Consider the following 24,659-nt stretch of genomic DNA (forward strand, 5'->3'; position numbering starts at 1 on the left):
ATTTGACAAAGTGGCACATTTAAGAGGGAACACTTTTGCTATCAATGGGAGTCAGGCGCAACCTTATCTGAGGGCCAAATTCAGTCCCTGGAACTTGACTTTATCAGTGGACACAAGACAGAAGACAAGGCAGCTATATCCACAGAGAATTAATTAAGAGCAAATGCCAAAATCAGTGAATGTAATCAATAGTCTGAACAGTGATCTACATATCCCATATCATTGCTGTCTCCCTTTCTATTTTTTAAAAATTATTTACACTGTGGTGCCCTTATAGTTACTATTTTGATAGAGATTTATTTGCCACATAGCCTCACTGAAATTACATGTTTCTTATAGTGCATCGAACAAAATATACCCTTAAAGACCAAATATTCTGATGTCACTTTAAGTTTCTTAATGGCTGAAATCTTTCTGGGTAGAATTTTATCATAGATGATTTATTTGTTTGGCTTTCTCCATGCACATTTTCCCAGGTTCATATGCAGAGTATGTTCAAATAAACCTGACTTCAGAATTTCCAAACTCTACACCCAAATTTGTCTTTACTGGCTAATTTTGTCCTATCTCCTTTAATAACTGCCCCTTTTGAACACACCATGAAACCCCTCTCTAATTATTACAGTGTTGTGCAATCACAAAATACTGGTTTAACACAACCTTTTCAGTAGTAGTATTTGTTTCTTAGATCTGTTTCAACTCCTCCCCCACCCAACACATATACCCAAAGTACATTGCAGTTCCCTCTTTGAAACCAATCATATAATTTTTATATTGCTTTCATTCTTATTAGGCAAGAGTACAGGTCTCATTACCTTCATTTTTCAAAGGCTTACCAGAAACATCATTTTTCAAGACCAGGTTCGTGGTTAATTCCTTTAGCAAATATTCTGATTTCTTCTTGAATCTGTGCTTTGTATGAATCTCTCCTAAGCAGCACTAAGACCAGAGTAATTTGTCAGTTGTCACTTTTAACTCCAGCTTTGCTCTAGCCCCAGCAATTCAACAGCAGCCTTTATTACTTAAGGAAAATAGAAAACACTGCCTCCTGGACATAAACATGTGAATTTTCTATGTCCAGGACCAAAAGGGTGAAAAGGGCAGATTTTACCAACATTTCCTTAAGAAATAAATTCCCACTTTTAACACATGCGGACTATTAACCACATGTGTGATGTTTTGGTCATAAGTCACATTTTATGGGTCTATGTGTGAACAATTTTGAATTGTTACTGAGTCTAATTTTACAGATCTTACTTACCCCATACTCCCTTTGCAACAGGTGAGAGTGTGACTTGAGTAAGCACCATAAAATCAGAGCCCAGTTTTCCCTCTGATCATAATTGCGTTTATAAATAGATGTGATTTACAAAGTTAGCATCCATACAACATCAGCATTTTCTAAACTATAATGATGCCATAATAAATAAAACATTGAAATGAAAAAAAAAGTGTTTTTCTAGAAGATAATGATTTCTTCTTAGAAATTAGTAGGCAGGCATAATTTTAAAAATAATGAAAAAATGTAGAATTATTACTGACACAATGATAATGTAGATTTCAGTGAGCAAAAAAAGTTGATGACATATAGAAGTATATGCTACCCATATTTTAGGTCCACTGGAAGCAGCTAGTGTTCAACCAGTTTGGTTTTTATATGGCCTTAAAAGATATATGTTAATTAAGATTAATTATTCTAAAATTAAAAAAAATTACCTGGTTGTTGACCAAAAAAATATGAAATGGAGAAAAAGAAAAACAAACAAACATACCATGTTCACACACAAAACAAAATAATTCTCTCAGGGACATCAGGGAAGGTGGAATACTATAACAACACATGTTATATTGTTATACTATTCCACCCACCTTAATGAAGAACCCTTGGGCGTTGCTACTCCATAGCCTTTCGAATCCAGATTTCCTCCCACTTTCATTGTGTCACATGGCTTTCGCTGCTCAATGTATTCATTCATAGTGGACTCCAGGAGAAAGGCAAATTTGCCCTTGGATTTTCGGACACGAGCTACTCCCTCAGCTGTAGTCCTAGTGAACACTGATGGCTCTGCTGATCGCATGTAGGTCCACATCTTTTCATACACTGCTATTTTTGATCTCTGGAGGAAATTAAAATAAAATTAAATACAGGAAAGAAGGGAACAAGATATTAATATTGACTGAACCGAGATAGGAATAAATCCTTCTACATTACTCTCTAATTTCAAATTGCCATAATAACATTATTCTTTTTCAATTAGAAAACTGCCTTTTACAACTGTTTAAGAAAATCACTGAAAAGAATGACATTTAAAAGTGATATTTGAAGAAAAATGTACCTCATGTCATAATAGCTATCCTATTCAACTGCTTAAAGAACAAATTATTATTATTTTGATTATAAAATGTAGACAGCCATAGAGAGAGTTGAACTGAATTATAGCAAACAAGGAGAGTTGTTATATTGTTTTCTTTTTATATTTTTTCATGCCTCAAAGTTTTAATGAAAACCATTATAAAAAGATATGTACAAAATGTGTAGTCCCTATCAAGTCAGTAGTTGAACACCATAGCAGGAGGAGAAATCTGCCCTAGTTTACAAACCAAATAGCCATAAAACAAGAATCAAACTTTAGGTCCACCAAAATATTTTTAGACTTTTTCTAACAAAATCTCCAAATAGAACATATATTAAACTTTAAAGAGAAGTGATTCCTGTTTTCCCACTTTATATTTTGGAGAGTTAGTTTTTCTAATGCCTTGACTTCAGCCAAGAAACTTATTTATTTTTGTCTATTTGGGCTCTATCTACATTACTTCCACTATTTAATTTATCCAATTCCTTTTGTGGGTATCTGCATTTATATTAGATTTTTTTCATCCACAAATTTTGTCATGCAAAAATATATCCAAATGAACTCAAATGTCCCCAAAGCATGTATTTAATAAAATAGAAAAGCCTGAATCTTGTTTGGTGTTTGATAATACAATGATACACACAGACTTTTATCTGGTGCAATTACTTTTGTTCAATAGCAAGGTGTGGAAATTTTGCATCTGTATCCAAATTAAAAGTAATGGAGACTTCAGTCAAACTTAAATCTATGCATGAGGCCAAATCCTGAGTAGCATGTGTACTTATTTACTCTGACCTTGTTTTGTTTACCAGAAGATAGACTCCAACAAGAAGTAGATCTTCAATAATCAACAAGGAACCTGAATAGCAAACTTAAGAATATATGTTTTGGGTCAAAGCAAATTACTCAGGTGAACAAAGAAACATAAAAGTGGTATTCAAAATTTTGGCTTCATAAGATGCAAATTTAGTCATCAATAAACCTATATAATGAGCCACACAACAAGAGATTTGCATACCTAAACACCAAAAAACCCCAGATATTTTATGTTAATGTATATTCACATGGTGATAAATATCAGATGGGAAATAGATATCCTGTAGTGTCTTCTGAAATGTTTTTGTGTTATTAACACAAAAATATCTCATGATACAGAGATTCTGATATGTTTGTGTATTTGTATTTAGGTTATAACAGGTTACTTCTGGCTACAGAAATCCTCACATTAGGAAAATTCTATGCCAACTAATTTATACTTCAATTGCAAAGATTCTATGTGGTTCCAGGACAGAAGAGTATCTGGATTCAGAACTCTTAACCATGAAATCCACTAGGGAGGCTATGTTGCCATGCTTCATTCATTCCATGTCTGATAATGAAGTTCTCTTCCAGAGAATGAACTACTCCATTTTACAATGAGTTCCAATGTCTGAAAATTATAAACTTTCTGGATCACTTGATACTGATTGTCCTTAAACATCTATTCTGATAATTTCAATTTACAGATGTGTTGGTAAACAATATCTTTTAGGCATATAATCACTTTTTACAATGTATTGATAACTTCACTTGAGAGTTTCACCACAAAAGGTATATATATATACACACACACACACATATATATATACACACACATATATATGTTTTGCTTCACTATGTACCTGAGTATTATTTTAATTAAAAAATTTTTTTGAAAAATTTTAAGAATATGAGAATCATGCAATTTACGTGGTAATTTTCTACTTATTTAGTATCTTATTAAAGGAACTGGGAACAGCTAAACAAAACTAATGCAGCAAAATGAAAAAAAAAAGAGTATTTTGAGGGCTTGGTAATTATGAAAATAATTTAACTATATAGAATGCAACATAACATTAAAGCAAATGATTTTTTTAAAGGAATAAGAAACCTTTAAGTCATTGATATTTTATAGATGTCCATTCCCATAATATTAATGTGAAGAAAAAATTACTGCTGCTTTTGTTTAAATATATTGAATTACATATACCTTAAGTGCAAAAGAAATTAAATTAATTCCTTTAAAATCCAGAAGAAAGAGGAATCTGTACTGTAATTATGCTTAACTTAGCAGGTCTTATGTATAATAGAATTTATAAAATACAGACTCCCAGTGGAAAATAGAGGAATGATGAAAGAAATTATTTTGGGAAAAAAAATTATATGGTGTGTCACTATGTTAATGTTTAGAAACTATGATTCTGATTTAAAGGGACATGGCTCAGATAAAATCAAATCCACATGGTGGAGAGGGTGAAGTCGGGGAATTCAAGAGGTAAAGGACCGGAAATAATATTGCTTTGCCTTACCTGTGACTGTAAGAGGGTGTTTGATAAGGAATGAGGGTAAGGTAATCTTTATAAATTTGATGAGACAGGCTAAAATGAAGAAATTTCTACAGACCCAGCAAGCTCATAAATGTGGTGATAATGGGACTTTTAACATCTTCCTCTTCAGCTGTGATGTCTACTTAAAGATCAGGTTTGGGAAGTGAATATGTTCAAGGTAAAAGGCAAAGATAATAGGTCATTATTTTTTAAAATTATAAAATTAATCTCAGATTTCATTGTTTCATCTTTATTGTGAAACAATGAATGGGAAACTATTTGATTTAAAGCTCTATTTTATTACTTAAAATAATTCTTGGAGATTTAAATTATGTGCTGTCCTTTTAATTTCTTAAAATTGAGTATTTTGCCATTTCTGCTTTTAATAGAAAATATAAAAAAAGTTATGCACTATATTTGATATTTACATTGTTATCAGGTGAATTATTTCTCACTTTTAGAAGCCTATGCAGCAAGGGTGATGTTCCAGTAAGAGCTTACCAATGTACTATTTGGTAATATTATAAGCCCTGAGATAGAGCTCACTGATGGCTGGAACAGGCAAAGGGTAAAATCTGCACTGAAGTGAAATTCAGTGTGTTTAAATCAGGTGTATAATAATGTAAAAGTACCTTTAAAAAAGCCTCTCAAGTGACAAGTAGAGAATTCCTTTAAATGCTTCTATGTGTATGCTTAACAAGATGCACGGAACATGAAACATATCAAGTTTCATAATGTGGCAAAACCAAGGCAGCAGTTGAATTCAGATGCAATTTTCCCCCACTGCCTAATTCTTTTTCCAGAACAACTGCAAAATTTTTTGAAGTGCCGAGTATAGGTAACTGTCTGAGGCAATTTAGTGAAGCTGATAGATGTATCATTACTGTGTTCCTATAAGAAAATATGTTTGACAAGGACAAAAATACCTTTCACAATCTGTTTCCTCAACAACCCAGCAGGCAAACAATTTATTTAAACCAAGCCATCATGTATAATTGAGGAGGGAGAACATAGGGTAGGAAACAAAGGAGATTTTTATCAGAGAACTCAGATTTATGCATTCCTGGAAGTGTGCTTCCAGGGAAAATTATTTTCTTGTCCCATTAGGGTTCAAACTATTCTGCAACATAAATACCTATACTTATAACACTCAATTTTAAAACTAGAATTGGGTGGGACCAAAAAGAAACAGGACATGGTGACTGCACAACTTGCATGGAAGGCTCTGTATCTAAGAAGAAGCTTTCCTTATTCCTATATTTCTAATCAATATATTCTCTTATCTACCTCACTGGCTTTTCAAACTTGAACAGTTGATTTTAAAACTCAGTTTTTTAAAAAAAATTAGAAATAACATTCTCAGTGTACTTGATGCCAAAGAGCTTTACAGTGAGTTATTTTTGAAACATTTTTAGGGGATCAATATGACATTTCTTTTTCCCTTTTTTCACTCAAGGCAAAATGATGAACCTACAAATATTTGCTTTATTTACATGAAAATTAATCATCATTTTTAAGTAAAATGCAAGTGATAGCACAAATGTATATTCTAATTTGATACATATGCATAATGGTTTTAAGGCAAAGTCACTAAATTCTACCTACTTTCTTTTGGCTGGAAACTTACAGATTTCCAACAAAGTACTGAAATTATGCTAAAATGTCTTAGAGCAGTAAATTACTATATTAAGCTTCAGAGACTGGGATGCACTAAGTTAAAAAAATTTGGCTAATTAAGTTTATCCATAGAATACTGTTAATAAAATATATTGTCATGACTATTACAGTTTTAGAAAAATCTACAAGTACTTTATAATTAACTTACAAATTTTATATCTATTAGTAATGCTCCAAATAGTTGACAAAGATGTTCACCCTCTGGTTTTTTTTTTTTTTTTTTTTTTAAAACAATGAGCAGTGATGCGTTTGGCACAATTTTTGAGTGATTTGTTCCTGATTTAGTGTTACATAAACATCCATAGTATATAAAAATACTATAATTGAATTTTTTTAAAAAAAGAGAAATATCTTATTGAAATGAGAGTGCATGAAAGTTAAGCCTGGCTTAAGAATTAGAATCTTCTGTTCTTTTTAATTTCCAAGCTGAGTAAGAAAACAATAAATATATACATTTAAAATGAAAATGTAATCTCCTAAGTACTGTATATAAGCATGAATTTACTTTAAAGGGCAATCATTAATTTTACACAATAGTTTAGGAAATAGTGAAATATATCTTGTCTTCTAAATTACTAAATATCTAGTCACTAAGCAGTTGATGTTAAATATAAGATGCCATTATTACCCAGTTAAATATTTGTAAAAATTTAACCATGACCACTTTTTAGTTTTTTGGTTCTGAAGTCACAAAATGAACCCTTATCTCTGATCAGATATTATGAAGTTCATATTTCTCGATTTATGTAAAACCAGAGTAAAAGAGATTCACAGATCAAAAAGTCATCCTTATAGTGGCACAAACAGCTAAAACCCAAAAACCTTCAAAATACCTGCCATCCTGATGGCAAGCCAAAGGAATCATATCCATATGTGAAATGCAATTATATCAGTTTGAACAATTTTATCTGCAAAAGCAGAGAAATCAGCACAAATGAAATACCATACAATTTTTACAAAGTTGCTAGAACTTGGTTGTTCTAGTTCCCATTATCTTGTGAGAAAGCAAATATATTGCTTTGAAATCCATTGTTATGGAATAGATTATAGAATAATAAACCTCATATAGGTACTATTACATGCAATTAAGATTTTTGGGATTCAAATGAAGCAAGGTAAATGTATTCTTAAAAAACAAAACAAACAAACAAAAAAAAAACCTTGCTTTCATTTTTCTGCTTTAAGTCCGAAGCATAGATAAATCCAAATCTTGACAGATGAAGTATCATCATAGCATTATCAACATTGGAATCTTTGGAATAAATTATGTTATAAAGTTGCTGTTTTTACCTTTTTGTTGTTACTCTTCCTTAGTGAGGGTCCCTCTTGCAATGTGAATAAATCAGTTAGCTTTTGCAAACTAAAGTGATTATAAAATCCAAGTAGAAGTATATAGCATCGCTGTGCTTAAACACAACAGTTACTATTGTGTTTGCAAAACTTATACTAGCTAGAACCCATAGTATAATAATTGGCAAAATTGCCTGAATTTCAGAGTTATTAACATTTGCTTTTTAGTTTTCCCCTCAACTTACTCTGAAGAATTCTTTTGTTGACCCTGAATCCAATGTTCCATAGGCAATTTCTGTTTGTTTGGCCAGGTCTTCTGCACTTTCTATGGGGGAGACCATTCTCTCAACAGTCAGGAAAGCAGCGAGGTTAGCAGTATAAGATGATATAATGATGAGTGTAAAGAACCACCAAACACCTCCAACAATTCTCCCTGAGAGGGATCTAAACATGGATAAGATAATGCACATTTTTCTTTCTATAATCAACATAGAGAAAGAAAAGAAATTTCATCGATTCACCCTGTATGTTTAAAAATAATTGCAAGTATCATTTTATGTTATGAATAGTCTACTCATAATGATTCTAGTATTTCTGTATCATTTGATATCTTTTATGCTATATTGAATGTATAAATGCCACATTTAGAACGCTTTTCCATTTTATTGTTTACTTGGAAGAAATGTGGAACCAAATGCCTTTCCTACAGGCCCAGAAGAGGAATACTTACTTAAATTCATTGATCCCCTCTTACACTTTAGTGTCTCTGAAATTAGGATGCAGCCTACATTTGATGAGATAAAACACAATACCATAGTGTGACTGGCAGCACTATTTCTCTCTTGGTAGTACATAAAATAGCAATACATCTTAACAATGGGTGAGCTCTTAGATTTGATACAAGATGGGAGATTCTTTTTGGAGAGAACTTATTTTTACCATCAGTCAGAGCCATGACAGGATGGATGGGACATATGCCAACGTGGGGCTGGACCAGATGAAGATCTAGGATTGGTCTCAGAGTAATCATAGTTGAGAATATTTTGTTTCTTTGCTGTTGGTTTGATATTCCATTGCTTAACTGAGTGGAGGATGTCTTAAAGTTCTTTACATACTGGTATAAATAAGTTCTCTCTGCCACTGCCAACATGAGACCAAAGCATGTGACTTGTCAATATGCTGTGTGATAGCACTGAAAACTGATGCTAGAGCTCAAAAAAATGTTTTCTCTTTACCCTTTCTCTGGCTATCAGGGATGTGTGGATGACCAGAAGAAAAGTGAGAATGAAATGAATAAAAAATTCAGAGCATAGTCATAATTGATCTCACTCAATAGGATCATCAGACTATTTAAAATTCCTGTGACAAATTATTTTTAAACATTTGCTTAATATGAGGAAAAATTTCATATTTTCAGTGGCATTTCTAGCTTAAAATGCTCCCTTGTTAACCATTATTATATGTGGCACTTGTTAATTTTAACTTAGCATTTGCTTAATCCTGGTTTTAAAAACCATGAAACTATTACTTGAAATGCTTTGATTTCTTTTCATTTCATTAATTGAGTATTATTGATTCAAATATCCTATGTTATTGGAATTTAAGCACATTTATAGTGTTCCTGGGTCTTAAGGAATGCAAACTGCATTGTAGATAAAATGTCTCTGTTTGAGAAAGTATTACATTTCTTAAAAAATGTATGTTTGTGATGCTAATATGTCACTATTTAAATTCAGTTCTTAGCTTCTCTTGCCTTCAGCTACTTTTCTGAGAAAAATTTGTTATTTTTCTTGCAACGGGAGGTTGGCTGCATTTTTGGCAAACAGAACTGAAACATGTCTTAATGGACATGAGCCATGACTCCACAGATAATGAAAATAAATATAGTATTTACATTGCTGACTCTTTGCCCACTGCTTAGCTTTACGGTTGTTAGAGAGAACAATGTATATCTGGAACCTACTATATTGACTCAGGTTTTAGGTAACTCCATGGCAGAAATCTTCATTAAACTACATGGGATGTAAATCAAGTCCAAAATTAATTTTCACAAATGAACAACAGAGCAACAAAAGCATTTGATTTTGAAAAGGAGACAACATGAAAATAAATTCCTGTTCTTAAGAATTTAGATTTAGTTTCCTTCTGTCAAATAATCTAAGGAAATATTAATACTAAGTGATTTCTGAGAGCTCTGCTGGGTTCCATATGTTAGTTTTCCATTGGGAAATTAATCTTTATGATGCATCCATACTTTGTGCTAACTTGGAAAAATTGGTTATGAGTATATTTAGATTAATTTGGGGATTGCAAGGTCTTTCTGTGTTTCAAGCAATGCTCTGCCTCCAGGAAAAGAACAGAGAGAGAAATGTTATGCACAATGTTTAGAATTACTGGGGAATTGGTGAAGAACTTAAGGGTTTTGAAACTAACCTGGGTGAAATGTCACATCCTTGCTGCATAAAAGCACCCAGGGAAAACCAGAGGCTGTTAAAGATGCCAAACTCATTGGGAGGCTGGTCGCTGGGTCCTTCCTTTCCATCTTCTGGCTCTTCTGTGTGCCACTCATATGGACTAAACCTACTAACTAGGAACAAGACCACGCTGACACCAATGTAGGCAAAGACTATGCACATCCAAATCTCATAGGCCAGAGGATCCAAGAAGGAAAACACTCCTGGTTTAGATTTCTGAGGCTTTTTGATCATAATAGATATGCCCAAACTCATGAAGGGCTTAGAGAAGTCAATGACCTCCTCTCGGACCAAAGTGATTGTCAGAGGGGCAATAGCAATCTCTGCTTTCTATAAAAGAAAAGACACAGGAAAACATGTAGGTTAATAGATTTCATGAAGCAATTAGTACTGGGTTGATCCACTCAGAACTAACCACTTATGTGTTTATTCTACATTTTGGGGGGAATACCAACAATAAATAAGGCCAGTGATAAATACAAAGATGAACAGTAGACTTGTTTTCACAAGATATTATAACACTAATTGCACAAAACATTTTTATTGGTGCTAATAATTAGGTAAGAGGAGAGAAAAAGAGAGAGTAGACATAAGCAAAAATAACTTGAATTCAAATAATTGCCTTAGTCTTTAAAGGTTTGACATGGCACAGGGAAGGATACTTGATAATCATTTTTCCATACAGCTGAATTTCTGAATTTCTTAGCCAGAATTGCTATTGTGCAGTCTTTTCCGGAATGTTGCCACTGATTCATTACTTAGCCATTCCTTAATATAATGAATTGCAAATTTCAAACAGTCTTTTCTTCTTTATTCCTTTCCAGTTATGAGAAAACCTATCATAAAGTCTGTGTTTGTAAGATAAAAGAAACCTATTGTTTGACAACATTTTTCAACTCAGCACACACACACATATCTGGAAATTGGCATTTATTTCTTCTTATTCATATACTTTGATTTCTACTCTCAATTTCTAAAAAAGATTTTGGAAAACAGTGGATTCAATTCTCATATAATATTATTATAAGACACCAGCTTCCATTATCATTTTGTGATTCTGAGTAATTTTTCTGAGCCTGTTTCCATATTTCTAAAATGAAGACATTTTCTTTCCTGTTTACTTCATTGTATCATTGTGATTATCTATTAAACAAATCTTAATAAAACAATAGTAAGCATTTACTGAGGGATGATGTGTCTGTGCTGATGTAAATATTTTGAATGGCCTTTCACTTGACCCTCCTAACAGATAAGCAATCTTATGTTTATCATTGTTTTGTAGATGGTGAAATTGAGATCAGATGAGTTTTACACATCATAGCAGCTCTGCAGTTTGAGATTGTACTTCTATTAAATCATGCCAACTCTAAAATCAAATGAAATAAAGTTTCAGATTCCATTTTAATGCCAAATATTTTCCTTTTAAAATAAATAATCAAAAAACCTTTTTTCATTTGTAATCATGTAACAATTTACAAAGACATATATGTTCTTACATAGTGGCTGGCACTCTTACATTCACTCTATATATCCTCAAGCCCCTGGATTGATACGATGGCCAGCAGCTTGATACAAACACAATTGGAGGGTTAGCATGGGGAATGTACTCTGGCTGTCGTTTTCCACTGGGTGACTGAGAATTAACTGCATATGCCTTCAAGTGGGAATAAACTTAGTTCACATCATAAATGCCCACATATAATAGAAAAGCCTGAATCATTGCTGAGAGGTTATTATTCCCCATAGTTATTATCTGTATAATTTTCATTATACAGTGATATATGAAGCAGATATAGAAAAATTAGTACCAGAAATTAGTAAAAGTTATCTTCATTTCCTTCACTTACTCTTATTTTTTCTTTACATACGCTCTACTAGACATTGTTTTATGCATATTATTTTTCTTATTTTAAAATGGTATAATATAGAACACTTTTATAATTCCTTTTCTCAAGAGACTATGATGAGCTATTTCAACATTATTTCAACGTATATAGTAAAAATAAGTTTTAATGATTGCAAATATTTTATCATGTTAAAGCATCAAAATTTACTCCATGAACTTATTATTTGGGGGAATATTTATATTGTTTCTAGTTTTACACAATTTATAACAATGGTGATGTGGACACCTTTGAAGACAAATCCTCACACATATGTTTATTATTTAAAATAAATTTCTAGAAAAGGATTGCTGGTTTAAATGGAAACAATCTTTTTCATGCTCATTACATGTTTTGCCCAACTTTTCTCCAGAAAGGTCATGCAAATTTCTATTGTCTCTAGCACTGTGTGAAAGCACCTTCAGCTTTGAACCTTGGATATCCCCTCTGTGTTTTATTCTCATTTATCTTCACCAATTTTCTAATCCCATTGTTTTGATTTGGACTTTTTTTTTTTTTGTAAAACAAATAGCCACTTTTACTCCTTTACGTATTACTTGTCATAATCTGCCCTATTTCCATACAGGGTATTCATTTTTTGCTTTCTAATTTATGTGTTTAAAAATACACTAAAATATTATTTTCCATATATATTTTAAATATTCTCCCTAGTCATCAATTGTTTTGTTTACATTTTTTAGTTCATGGTACTTTATTGCACTATATATGTTTTAAAATTTTGTTGTAGCCATATAAAATTATCTTCTTGTGTTTTCAGCCTTTGGTTTCATTCTTAGAAAAATCCTTCTATCATACGACCAATTTCAACCATATATTTTATTCTAGTACCTATAATCCCTCTCTGATTTATCTAGCATATTTCACGATAATGTATTAAAAATTGTCTTGCTTTCCCAACAAGAATAAATGAATAATGCATTCTTTCACTGATTTGAAATACCACCTTTCACATACTACCTTGTTCTGTGTAGTATTTCTGAAATTTTTTATTTACACAAGTTACCACTAATGAGAGTAAAAGCCTTAAATGTAGAGAAGCATAAAGAAAAACAAAGGAGTGTCCAGAGCATAAAACTAGATGTAATGGAAAGCAAACGTTGGATAACAGTGTGACAACAGCATTCAATGAGGACACACTTGAAGTTCTGAAATTTGTGATTTGAACAGAGGAGACATCTGAGTTTTCTCTGCTAACATTGGAGATGTTGGGTTTGCCTTGTTCTATTACATCTCAGTGATTCCCCAAATTGTGAGAAATATCTCCTGTAAGAACTTGATAATATTTGGATTCTCAAAGACCTCTGGAGTGAGGCTCATGAACCAGCATTTTAACATATACCACAAGTAATTCTGGTGTGGCAGGCCATAGAACTTGCTTTGAGAAAAAAATCCCTTGGGTTAAAATATATACCCACAAGTACAGCAGGGCCCAGGAGAAGGCCCTGGAGCAGTGTACCACAGAAGATCATATAATGAACTTGCTGCAGGTGTTGCAGGCAGAAAGGACCTGAGAGTGTAAGGGAGTTTTTGAGTTTTGGTGTAACAACCTGGTGGTGTGCTGAGATCACATATGTGTGTCTCACAGATAATATATTCCTGACAATCATAGTAACAAAGTTTGCAAAGAATAAAGTAAAAAAAAAAAAAATGGATTCAAAGTTAATCATTTTGCTGGCTTTGTTGAATAGAAGAATGTAAGTGAGGTTTAACTTAGGGCCCTGCCACCTGGGAATTTGTGTATGTGTTAGCAGTAAGAAAGAAGAGAAAAAAAAAAAGTAGTTGAGAAGAAAGTAAAGACTTTGCAGACACCAAAATGGAAAGTATCAAATCTGTGGAAAGTGTATGAGACATGGAAAAAGATTCCTTTTAGGAAAAAAGTGGACAACTCAAGTGGCAGAGATCAGGTTATTTAAATCCTTGCAGACTGGCTGATGAATGAAGTATTAATAACCACCGTGTTATCTTCTATCTCTGAGAACTGCCTGACTTTGGGACTCTCTGTACCTGTGACACGTGTACTACTGATACAATATTTGTTGTTGTTAATTATGCTACTCTCTTCATATCACCTGTTTTTATTATTTAGATAACCTCCCAATAAAATATGGTCAGAACCCTTGCAGAGGGATGAGCCTGGGCTGCCAAATTGGTAAGGACTCCAGAGGAGAGATATGTAACAAGTGTCTTAGAAAGTAACTCTGGTTAGTTATCCAGATTATAATTAATTGGTAATCCAAGAATGACTTTTTGAGATGAAATACTCAATAGTGTTTTCTGAAGGAAATGAATTCATGTAGTTCTAATAACAAGGTTAATGTTCACATTTAAAATCTAAAAGCTGAAACTATTACCAACAAACACATGCTTTAGGAACCCTTTTTCTTTGGGACTTAAAGCTCAATATAAAACTATTGATGAGCCCTGTGGTAAAATACTTTTTAATATTTTTAAAACTGCAAATGTTGTTTTCCTCATTTAGGGCACCTAACTGATCAGCAGTTCTTTCAAATGAATATAAAGCTAACTAACTGCTCTTTAATGCCAAACAATTTCCTCTTGCTACTGAGGTTATAGTTACTGTACTGGACTGTGTGGAGAATGTTCATTGCTTCACAGTCTGAAAAGCAGCATGCAGAATCACAAAACTATTAAAATTCTGGCTCAGAAAGTGAGCCCCTCTGTATGTTTCAGTTATGTTCTAACTTTCTACCTTTATTCTTTCCTGGGGAAGGATGACTCATATAATTATTTTTAAAGGGATCTTGTGAGAATTAATCAGACACAATGTATTTTGAAGGTGAAATTTGTGAAATATGAATTGGCTTATAGAAAATTTCAGCATACATTTCAAATGTATATGACTTTTATTGGTTACTTGATAAATAGAGCTTACTGTGAGCTCTAGGTTTGGTTTTTGGACTCTGGAAATATCATACCTTCACTAGCATTTGATAACTGCTGGCTTGATTTTAACACTTTGCAGTGGTAGCTGAAAAGACCAATCCTGTTCTGGTTCAGGCAGGAATGCCTACATTGAATTTGCGCTTGGTTTTGAATATGTACACTCAGTATCTGGTGAACTCAAGGGGAAAGGCATGACATGCTTTCATGTGAAATCCACTATGGAATAAATACTAGCTTTGGTGTTTTGCTGTGTAGGAAAAAATGACGTTGCATTGAATTTAAATTTATTGTGTTATGCATAGTTGTAAGAATCTCACATTACTGGTGAATAACATATGCTAAAATAGTTTACTGATTGCTTCACCAATAACTTAAAAGATATTTACCAGTAAGTACAATCAACAGGGGTATAAATAACTCTCAAAGCAGTTCTCAGGACAAAATGTCTATGGTATAGCAGCACCAAGCTCAAGAGAATAATCATCACAGATATTTGTCAGTGGTTTTTTTTTAAAAATAGGACATCATATTTTGAATTTTTGTCTTTTTGAAGTTATCAAGTATTAGTTTCTCTGTTTGGAAACTGCATTATTAATGAAATAGAGAAATATTTGTCATCATATATGCTTCTTTGAATGTAACTACGAATTTAAAAAACAGTAGACATTTAAAACTGATATGTGCCCAAGTGAAAAAAAGTTTCAGGTTTATATAAGTAAAGTTTTCAATAGGTTGATTTGCTTACCCCATAAACAAGTTCTCCTACCATCCCATTCCAGATTTTTGTGTCTGCATCCCTTGCTCCATATTTTCCATCAGGGACAATGGCAATTTTATACTTGATACCAATATGTTTTGCAATTTCAGATGCCAAATCTACACAGTATCCTTCATACTTGTCATTTCCTTCAAACATTTCATGATTTTTCTTGTACATAACATATGGGGATTCCTATAATGAGAGAAGTAGAACTGTAAAGGAGAAATTATAAAACATTCAAAAATTTTATGCGTTCTCAGTTTCAGAATTTAGCAAAAGATTATATTTAGTATTAGTACACACACTGATTTTGTGTGGCAAGAAATTGGTAATAAAACAGATGAATATATAAATATGCTTAGAAGTATATTATGTTGCTTTACATTGGCTACTAAAAATGAAAATCTTTAAAATAATTTTCTCTTGAGTGATTATTACATACCTAGCACTGTGACTGTGATAGGAAAAATACATATTTAATAATCGACTAGAGAAGCATAAATGATCATCTATGGCAATGAAATTACTATTTCCAAAGTATCTCATGACCTGAAGACTATTTGGGAGTCAGGTTCATGTAATAAAAGAATCATTCAAAGACACAGGTCTCCATATTCTGCATCTTGTTAGCCACATTCAACTGAGACTTCCTTTAGGAAAAGAGCTGTATCTTATTTCTTTGCTCTCTAGCATTTAGCAAGATGCCTTTCTCAGAGCAGGCATTAGCAAGTTCAAAGGAGAAATGAATTAGTGATTTAAAAAATTTTATATACTAATTTGCATTAAATTGGCTTTCCTAAAATTGTCCTATATTTTGGCTTTAATTAGGGTTGTGATCCATGAATTTTTATTCTATTATAAAATGTTCCCAATGGAAGCTAATACTTTTTCCCCAATTGTGACAATCACACAATTAAAGTAATATTCCCATTTAGTTTTTGAAGCAAGTAAGACAAAGTAGGATGGAGAATTATTGTGAAAATCCTTATAAAATGAAAAAAAATTTTTTAACTAATAATAATTAAACAGTTTTCACTACACACACACACAAACCCACACACACCCCTAAACCAAACCATTTAAAGTCCATGGAACTAAAGAGGTGTTAGCAAAAAAGCACTTGATTTTATAAATAAAACCTAATGCCATCAACTAAAAGATAGGTGTGGTGAGCAGGCAGTACATACAGAACTCCTGGTCACACTCCAGATTTTGTAATAATTTGCAGACAAGGAGTGACCACTTTTGACCACAATGCCATTGAAGTCATGATTTATATTTTATAAAATTGTACTGTGACATTTAGCAATTTTAATATGAATCTTTTTTTTTCTCCCAGAAAATCTGTAATTGGGGAAGTTGAACTTGCTCTTAAGACTCTGGATTGGAAGGTAATTTACTTTGCATTACATGGCAGTCTACATTAATTCTGATTTTGTTTTTAAGTACTTTTGGAAATGTAGAAACTATTTTTGAAAACTTAATAAAACTGTAAATTACATGGTATATGATTTTCTCATAGAGGTGCCTAAATAACTCTATGGTGGGAAATTGTGTAGGATTGGTCATTGTATTATTTTCTTAAACCCTGCCTTAGGTAGACATGGCCAAGTGATCCAGAAGTCTCTCACGTCTTCCTTGAATTTGATGACTATTCTAACACTAGACTTGGGTAAAGAAAGTTTCTCCACCTACACAATAAAGGCACCTAATTGTCTCTTTAAGTAGATGAAAATTATTTGTTAACTTACAGAAAATATTCTCCAAATATAAAGTGTTCTGCAAATTATGAATGTGGCTATGTAAATTGGTGAGTTGTTGCAAGGCATTGTTAATTTCTAAGACAAGCTATGGAATATTAGTAGTTAAGATGAACTAATCCTTTCATTTTGTCTCTTTTCTCCTTGCAATAGCTAATTAAAATATGGAAGAATATGTATAAAAAAGCAAGAATAACACATTTGCAAAATGCTTAACATTCTAATTGCAATGGCTGCTAGTATAACAAATGAGAGGTTTTCAAAAGGAGTATCGCTAAGGTTCACATTTGGTATTAAGGCTGATAAATTCTAGTGTCTGAAATATTTGAACACATGAAATTTAGCCCTCAAATATGTATGCTACAATATTAGTATGTGTACAGAAGTTTCTCTAGCTAATATTATCACCTAATTTGCAAAATCCCCTCTACATTATATAGTGAACAATTTATTTCATTAAAAGCTGCATTTTCAGTATTTACTCAAACATTTGTTAAACACCCATTGTGTACCAGGCAGCTTGCTGGAAACTATGGGTACATAAATAAGTAAAATATGCCCCTCATCCTCTTGTAATTAAGGTGAAATTCTTCATGATAAAGGTAAGGAGTGAGAGTGGTGGGGGATAATCATAAAATATAGTGGTAAACAACAATATTAGCCCTCATTTATTTAGTCCTTACTCTATGTCAGGTACGGAGTTCTAAGTTCTTTAATTGTTCTTTAATTGTGCCCTTCTATTTACTTTTCACACTGCCATTTTGAGATAGGCATTTCCCATTTTGCAGATGGAATATTTAAGTTTAGAGAGTTTCAACAAGTTGTTCAATTTCACAGAACTAGCAGGTATGGGAGTTGAACCCATATTTTGAAATATCTGGACATTTTTGAAGCTATTGTTGCATCTTTCAAAGTATATGCAACCATTTGAGATTTCATATGATTTAACGGGAGAGGAGACAGGATTAAATTAATGAATTTCTGTGTTTTTAGTGCATGAAATTCTCTATATGAAATCTTAGGTAAACAATGTAGGTAAAACCTTTCCATATTTCCTCATAGTGTCTGGTACTCAATAAATATGAGGCATTCAATAAATATAAAGATTTCCTGGTCTATCAGTGCTTCCTAAGTAAGAATATCATGGCAAAGTAATTATGTTAGAACTTCTGATTCAGATCTTCAAAAGGAAAGTAAATATTAACAAGTTCCAGGTAATCTCTCCTGAAACAGCCATGTGTATATATAAATATAAATATATTTAGCGTGTTCTTTTTTTTTCAATTTCCTTTTTGGATAGCAGGGGCCCATCAGGTCTTTGTTTTCCTGACAAACAAACTAACAAAGGCTAAAGAAATCTTCAGCTTACTGAAAATGTTGATTAGAAATTTAGCTAGGCTTTTTGCACAACCAGGGGCATGCATAATTGTTGAGATTCAGATATTGGTGCCTGCAAGTTAAGAGAAATAAGATGATCACACTCAGGAAGATGGAAGAACAAAGGGAAAGAATAGTTAGGCATTTCTCGCACAAAACCTCTCATCATTGCTCAACTCTTCCCAATTTCTTTGAGTGTGTCTCATTTTCCTTTTCTTTCATGTCAAATCCAAATTAGCAGCAAATCCTCAAAACTCTGCCAGCCTCTTCATTTGCCCCATCCCAAATCTGATAATTTATCCACAAGCAGCCCTTCAAACACTGCAGACTTGAGAAGATTCAATAAAAAGTTTTGGGGCTACTGTAGGAAAAGAAAATAGGAAGTCTTTTCAATATAATAAAAATTGGGGTATCTTTCAAATACCCCAATCATTAAGGGGTATTCATGGGCAATCTTCGGTAAGCAACCTCATGGAGCCCCAGGTGTCCAACTGTGAATAAAATTGGAAGAATATAACCTACCATCTTTGTTATCAACTATTGTGCTCTGTGGGACAATAGTTCCTTAGAAGATATTTGAAATGCATTACTTCTTAGTGATTATGGGTTTATGACTACAATTTCCATGATGCATAGTGTTCTACATCTGCTCTGCTATTTCAGGAAAGAAATCAATCTCTGCCTAAAGCTACTACATTAGGGTTTGCTTATGAAAATGTTTGTGTAAATGAATTAAGATGATTTTAATCAATAAAGTATCATTTTCCTATTGAGGAAATTTTTGTTTGAAATATTTGTATTTAGCAAAAGTGAAACTGTTGAAGTATATATTTATTAGGAAAGCTTTAAGATTTTCTAAACATCACAAATATAATCATTAAAATTAGTACTTGAAAACAGTTAAAATAATAAAATCAGTAGTATCAACAAAAGTTATTTGCTGTGTGGATATTTGCTTTTCTCCAAAGATCTTAATGTAGATAATTTATCTCATGTATAAAATTCTTAAAAGTGAACATTAAAATGTTATTCATTTCATAAGAAATGAGTAAATTTAATGGTGGCACAGTTTTGTTTATTGAAAATAACTTATTTAAAAACTGAGTTATTAGCTCTCTGGAGGCAGGCATATGTATGGGAAAGATTAATATTTGGTACAAGGAAGAAAATAAAAATATCTGTATTTTCCGTATAGATATATACATATATGTATATGTAAATAGGCATGTGTATATTGTAACACAGATGCATCTATGTATAGTGCATTTACAAAATTCTACATAGAGAACATAAAATATCAAACAACTCATAAAAAGTATAAAAAATATTTCTGCAAGGACTAAGTGTTATAAGTAAAATTGCTTTAAGGTTTATAACATAATTCTGATTCTATGGTGAATAAATTTGGATTTTATGGAAAAATTTCCAAAAGGATTGCTATGTTCATAAGAAAGTAAGAAATACATTCTTAGTTTAGTAATGTACCATAAACCTCATTTACCTTCAGTGGTAAAGATTTGGGGAAAAATGGGCTTGGCTGAAATATAACTGCATCATCTCTCTTTTTCCAGAGAGTTCAGCCAAAGAAAGTAATGAGTTTACAGAGGAAACCACCACCCCAGCATCTACTGCAAACCTCCTTTTCCTCAATTGCTTCACTTACCCAAACCACATGGCACAGATTTGGCTTCCTTGGCTTGTTTATTTTGAATGTAAAATGTTAAATCAGTATGGTCACAGTCTCATAAATTTTACAAATTTTATAAAATTTTTAGTCACTAAGACTTAAAGAGAAAAAAGGATAAGCATCTGAATCCAAAACTTTAGAACTTTCAACTTTGTAGTCATGATTCTCATGTGGTGGTATTGTCAATTTTACTTTTATTTAGATTTAGTTGTTAAATTCAGTATGACTATACTCAGAAAAATTAATTAATCATTAAAATGAAGATCAAATGTAGATACAAAGCAAATAAATTTTAGCAATTTAAAAAGCTAAAGACATTTTTTACTTAAGAATGATATCTGCTGTATTTATTATGTTTCTTTTCTGCTTTCTCTTATTAGAATGAAAGTTCTATTGAGAGTGCAGGATTTTTGTCTGTTTTGTTGGCTAACATATCCCTGGGCTTATAACTGTGCCTAGCAAATAGCAGACGCTTAATAAATATTTATGAATGAATAAATGAATTTCTCAATCAACTTTATTTAACAATACCACATACTATTACAGTGTATCAACATGTAAATAACAACATACACAAAGAAAAGACAAATAGGGAGAACAGCAAAGCCATATCAGTTTTGATCAAAATGAATGAATTCCAGTGCCACAACACTCTCAGCCTTCTTTTGTGTCTAGATATCTGTCTTGTACATAGTTTAATGTCTAACCAATTCCATTGCTGTTGGAAGTTTCAATTGAATTTGAAGGGTTATTATACACTGGTGCCAATATCTCATTCATTTACAAGGAAGCATATTTCTTTCAAAATGAATGAGATGATGGAGATGTCATAGGTCCCGGGATACTATTTTCAATAAAAGCAAATAAAAGGAACACTTTCAGCATAAGGATTCTAGCATTTTTTTTTGAATTATTGAAGTTGCAGAGATCAGAGGCATTATTTATATGGAGAATGCAATTTTATACAAAAGACAGATACTAGTATTGCACTATTTTGATTGCAAAAATATTGGTGATATCACTGTCAAAGCAGAGATTACTTTACAGAATAGTCTTTATGTATATAGGAAACAATTGGATTTTTCAATCATTTATAGTTACTTTTTGACAGCATGCTTCCTGAAAAATAGCCATGCTTGCAAAACTAATTCAATATTTTGGTTTTAAGAATTATATCTCAAGCCCCTTTAGTAACAGAAAAAAGGGAAATTCTCTGTATTATATCTATAATGCACATTAAAACAGTTTATTTCATGTAGAGCAGGCAAAATTTCAAAAAATCTTTAAAGAAAACAACTGTGTATTCAGAAAAGAAGGATGCAAATTCACAGATATTTACTTTTGGAAAATCTATGCTTGGAATTAGAAGTGTTATAATTCCATCATTTACATACAGTGATCTCATTTCAAGATATGGGAATTGATACGTCAGAATTAAATGATTCTTTTGAAACATCTATTTTCTTGAAAAAGATGAGGATTAATTCTTCTTTTGTTCTAGTATCTCAGGAAAGTCACAGAACTTAAATTTTGTTTTTCTGGTAGTCCAGAGTTGGTCATCCAAGAAGAATCCCACATGAAAAATTAGCTTAAATTTACTACACAGGAGAACAAGACTTGAGCTTTAGTTAGGAATGGTCGAACAGCGTGGAGCTCATTTCTTTCTTGATCAATTCCTTAAAATAGGATTCTTCATAGGAGGCTGAAAAGAGGAGGACTGTACTGAAGTATGACTTTCCATTACTGTGTCTTTTTTAGGAACATATATATATGTATATTATATATATACATACATATATATATATAAGTCCCATGCATATATTACACAATTAAGTTAGACTATTTTGCATTCTTACACATAAACTCTTGTTGGTTGGTTTTCATTCTAAAATTATAAACTTCCAATTAAGGCTTGGCAGATTAACATTAAGTTGCTAGCTGGTGATGCAACACTGATAAAATTAATTGCAACACATGAAAGCCTTTCTCTGGCATTTTCATGCTTTGAACTCCATGTCAAAATTTTGGAAATAACTTGACATTACTAAAAATATATAATTAAAATTATGTAAGTTAAAAATTAAATTACATTAAATACTTCCACTTCATTTAGAGTAAGGGCTTCATAAATAGTTAAAAAATACATTCTGCCTAACGAGACAATGAGCTGAGGAAATATACCTTTAAATTAGAAAATTTTACCGATAGTTGATCTCCTTTGACTAGCATTGACTCAAAAAGCATGTTTGAATTTAGAAGAGAAAAATATGAGATATCATATTATTTCAAAGATAATTTCATGAGAATCTCTTTGAAAAAGCAGCCCTAAAATTTAGAGTATATTTTCATTTTATGATGTGGCCAAATGAAGATCATATTTTTCTTATTTCTGAGGAGAATTCCAATAAATTTTATTGTATATTTGTCAAAGGTCAATGAGAAAAATAATCGGTAAAAAAAACACTTTTTGCATTAAAAATAAATATAAAACAAAATTTATTTCTAAAGCATACATCTGTGTAAAACATGCTCATTTAAATCTTCACATTCATATCTCTGCTATTATAAACAGACAATGCAAATCATTATTAAATGAATAAACTACCTGAAAATTATAATTTTAAGCACTGTTAACTAATATTACATTGATGTTTTAAAAACATAATAACAACAATTGTATGATGTTTACTACTGAATATTTTTATGTGATTAGTTGTTGATTTTTTTCATGTTCATCCTTTTGTCCTTTGAAATCTTAACATTTCATACATTTCCAACTAGAGGGTTTCCATTTTTAACATCTGAGCATTTTTCCAAGAACAACAATGCAACAAGAGATAATACAAACAAAAGTACTGAATGTACTCAAAGTTCAGGACAAACTTATTCAAAGCCTCAATAGACTTTTGTGGATCAGAACACCCATGCCACCATAACTAAGATTCAGCTTTCATCCTTCGTATTCACCATAGCTGGGGAATTAAAATTGCCTGTGGACAAAACGGAACATCATAAAGCACAGACCAAAACTTACCATAATAGTGGTTACAACGACTGTTCTGTTCTCAATAGCTGCTGTGTCATTGCCAAGAGTGGGAACATCTTGAATCAAGACTAATTTATCCATATCATTCCAGTACCCAACCTGCCAAATAAAGAAAATTCTTGAAAATGCATTTTAGAAGAGTTTTCACTAGTTTTTAGTGAAGCCATGAGAGGTATTAATAAGTAAGCAAAAAACAAACAAACAAACAAAAAAAAAACACAAATTTATAAAGCACACAAAAATGTGCTTGGAAATTTTCTTAATTGATGATGAGCTAGTTTTCCTGATGTTGATGATACTGCCTGGTTTTACATTCAGCAACTTTATACTTTATAATCATGGTGTAGCCAAGACATTCGGAATGAATAGCTTCAAAACAGAATATAGATACAGATGGAATACCATTTTGTGTTGATCCTCTTGTAGTGAGACTGATTGGCACCTCCTATAATTAATTTTCATGATTTTGTCAATAATTTTCAGGTTTTATGGTAAAGGGAATAGTCAAATTACACAGGGCACATGTATAAGATGTTTCAAGCAAAAAAGACTTGTGTATTTTTAAAGCAATATAGAAATAGCTTTTGGTTTCACATAACCTAGCCATTAGATAACAATCCCACCATTTCTAAAATGCTAAATACATCAGATATGAATATTAATGATTACTTAATATTTTCACTTTTGAAAATTTTAAATTTGTATTTTTTCATTTTTAAATCTTTATATTACTTCTCATTTAGATGTGGAACAAACTCCTTTCCATAAAATATAAGTAATTAGTTAAGTACTTTACTAAGTAACAAACTAAAATGAGGTCCTAAGGGAAATTTAGGGTTCCTTTTATCATGCAGACCATTAAGTGATAGTAATCGCTCCCACTTTTTGACTGCTTGTTTTCTAACAGACACTGTAATCAATGCTTTTAAAAAAATATATGCATCTTAAATTTTATACACACAGCAAATGTAAAGGTAGGTGCAATTACAAGTTCATATACTTTGCTATTAGGCTACATAAACTCCCAAAATGGGTGTTCATTTCATGCTTGCCAAGTTGCTTTCTTGAATTTTGGATGCAG

The 24,659-nt window shown here is 32.0% G+C and overlaps 1 protein-coding gene across 2 annotated transcripts in view; it reads right to left on the reverse strand.

Annotated features, from left to right (window-relative positions):
• GRIA4 (glutamate ionotropic receptor AMPA type subunit 4) overlaps positions 1-24,659 on the reverse strand; it is a 459,094-nt gene that overhangs the window by 46,185 nt on the left and 388,250 nt on the right. Inside the window, exons 10-14 of one of the 2 annotated variants that reach the window (XM_057750476.1) lie at positions 23,567-23,677; positions 15,694-15,900; positions 10,100-10,470; positions 7,912-8,110; positions 1,870-2,117 (exon numbers count right to left, since the gene is read on the reverse strand). In XM_057750476.1, coding sequence (XP_057606459.1) covers positions 1,870-2,117; positions 7,912-8,110; positions 10,100-10,470; positions 15,694-15,900; positions 23,567-23,677 — 1,136 coding nt within the window. Of the gene's footprint in view, positions 1-1,869; positions 2,118-7,911; positions 8,111-10,099; positions 10,471-15,693; positions 15,901-21,033; positions 22,235-23,566; positions 23,678-24,659 lie in introns of those variants that run through there. The other variant, XM_057750477.1, reaches the window with a different exon arrangement.

This window comes from Hippopotamus amphibius, chromosome 9 (assembly GCF_030028045.1).
Source record: "Hippopotamus amphibius kiboko isolate mHipAmp2 chromosome 9, mHipAmp2.hap2, whole genome shotgun sequence".
In the NCBI taxonomy this organism is placed as follows: domain Eukaryota; kingdom Metazoa; phylum Chordata; class Mammalia; order Artiodactyla; family Hippopotamidae; genus Hippopotamus; species Hippopotamus amphibius.